Genomic DNA, 2,333 nt, shown 5'->3' with positions numbered 1-2,333 from the left:
GCTAGCCTTGAGCTGAAGAGCTGAGGGACAGCACCCAGGCCCAGAGTTCAGGCCCCATGACCGGCAAAAAAAAAAAAAAAAGTGGTAGAGCCTTGAGTAAAAGAGCTCATGGACAGCACCCAGGCCCTGAGTTCAAGTCCCACAACCAATAAGAAAAAGAAAGAAAAGATTTACTGTGCATTGTAGGAAGGTGCTTGGGCCCCTGGCTACCTTAAAGATCTGGGATTTCGCTCAGTTACTTGGTTATCCGGTCTCCACTGTGGTGATTGCTTTGTTACCACCTCATGGGGCTCCTTGGTTCAGAGACTTCTTGGCTGCTGAGCGGAGGCCAGCAGAAATACTCTTCTAGAAGTTTCTAATATGTCCGAGCTTCTGGATATTGAAGCTGAAGATCACACTGTTGGCTTCGAGTGTGGGTGAGGGTTAGCGCTGTGGTGTTTGGTGAGAGACTCGTGTGCTGCCAACTTGTGTGCCCGGGATTTTGGTGTCTGGAAGACCAGCAAGCAAGGCAGCTGTGTGGATGGCAGGGTACTTGCCCTGTCCAGCTAGGCCCTGACCCTCCGACAAACAAGTCTCCTCTGTAAGCCAGAGCTGGACAAAGATCTGATTTAGAGAAGCAGCTCTGACCTTTGTGCTCCACCTTCATGGAAGATTCTAGAAACATGTACAACTCTCTAGAGATCCTTTACTTTTGTTACAGTCATTAAAGACCCAGGAGGGCAATAAGATGTGGGCTTGACCAGGCAGGAGCTTGTGAAGGAGGAGGTAGCAGTAACATGGTGGATGTAAGTGGAGCGGATTTTGGAAAATCAGCGTGGTGGGAATCGGGTTCCGGTGCGAAGGTGCAGATCCGGCCTGTTGGGCGGTGCTGGCTGGCCTCCTTCTCACTGACCACTCCTCAGTGCTGGCCACCGCAGCCACAGCCTCCACAGCATCAGGACACAAAGGACAAATAATTGTAGCTGTCACAGTCAGAAATAGACTCTGTGTTGGGAGCCATGACCGGGCCGAACAGGGCTGCCCTTCCTCTTTCCTTTTGGGGACACAGTTACCCCACTGCAGGCTGCAGGCCAGGCTGAGTACAGGGCAGGCTTAGAACCCACAACCTGGGCTTATTCCTGCCTAGAGGACAAGAATTGATACACAGCCGCAGAACGCGGGCGCTTCGCCCCGACAGACAGACAGCCCTGGTTTAGGATTCGTGCATTTCCCGCCCGCTTCCTCCCGCCTTTAGGTGCAGGGACTTGTGCAGTTTCCTATTTCCTCTGGGATCCAAAGGCTTTTCTCAGAAATGCTGGAGATACAAAACACGCAAGAACAAAGGCCATGGCCATGGTAATTAAAACCATAAATATAATGAGCCAGGCATCGGTGGCTCACACCTGTCATCCTAGCTACTCAGGATGCTGAGATCCGAGGATCGTGGCTTAAAGTCAGCCCCGGCAGGAAAGTGCATGAGATGCTTATTTCCATTTAACTACCAAAAAAACCCCAAACCCCAAACAAACAAACAAAAACTACACCAGAAGTGGCGCTGTGGCTCAAGTGCTAGAGTGCTAGCCTTGAGCAAAAATAGCTCAGGGACTGCACGTAGGTCCTGAATTCATGCCCCAGGACTGTGTGCATGTGTGCGTGAGTAACACAAACACAGACACACAGAGATAGAACTTAATTATTTGGAAATAGCTTAAGTGTCCATCCATAGAACCTGTTACAGAAAGTGTGGTATAAGCTGCACAGTGGAATACTATGCTGCTATAGTAAAAGAATCCTCTGTATTGATGTGGAATGATCCTCAAGTCACATTTTTTTTTTTTTTGGTCGGTAGTGGGGCTTGAACTCTGGGCCTGGGCGCTGTCCCTCAGCTCCTCAGCTCAAGGCGAGTGCTCTACCACTTGAGCTACAGCGCCACTTCCGGTTTTCTGGTGGTTTTTATTGGAGATAGGAGTCTCACAGTCTTTCCTGCCTGGGCTGGCTTTGAACCACGATCCTCAAATCTCAGCCTCCTGAGTAGCTAGGATTACAGGCGTGAGCCACCAGCGCCAGGCTCAAGTCACATTTTTTTTAAGTCAGTTAAAAAAAAAGCAAGATGCAAAACCATGCGTTTACTGTGATTTGTATCAAAGGTTGTGTGTGTTTGTAAGTGCCCATGTGCATAGATCACCGGAGGTTACATGGGAGTCCAGTAGCTTTGATCTCTCTGGGCAGAGCACTAGGTGGCTGAGAACAGGGGGAAGAGGGATCCACTTATACTTTATGCCCTCTTGAATTTTGAAGCAAGGAGATATATCAGCAGTCCAAAAGGTAAGTATAGAATATGGACTAACATGAAG

At 49.3% G+C, this 2,333-nt stretch overlaps 1 protein-coding gene across 1 annotated transcript in view; it reads left to right on the top strand.

Annotated features, from left to right (window-relative positions):
• Nucleotides 1–776: 776 nt before the first annotated feature.
• The window catches only part of LOC105980377 (alpha-actinin-2-like), a 41,027-nt gene continuing 39,470 nt past the window's right edge, over nt 777–2,333 (top strand). The window contains exon 1 of the mRNA XM_013009229.1: nt 777–785. Within this exon, the coding sequence (XP_012864683.1) occupies nt 777–785 (9 nt within the window). The remainder of the gene's footprint in view (nt 786–2,333) is intronic.

This window comes from Dipodomys ordii, unplaced genomic scaffold (genome assembly GCF_000151885.1).
Source record: "Dipodomys ordii isolate 6190 unplaced genomic scaffold, Dord_2.0 Scaffold9, whole genome shotgun sequence".
Taxonomy (NCBI): domain Eukaryota; kingdom Metazoa; phylum Chordata; class Mammalia; order Rodentia; family Heteromyidae; genus Dipodomys; species Dipodomys ordii.
The sequence above is the reverse complement of the archived record's forward strand: the minus strand, read 5'-3'. Positions and strand labels throughout refer to the sequence as shown.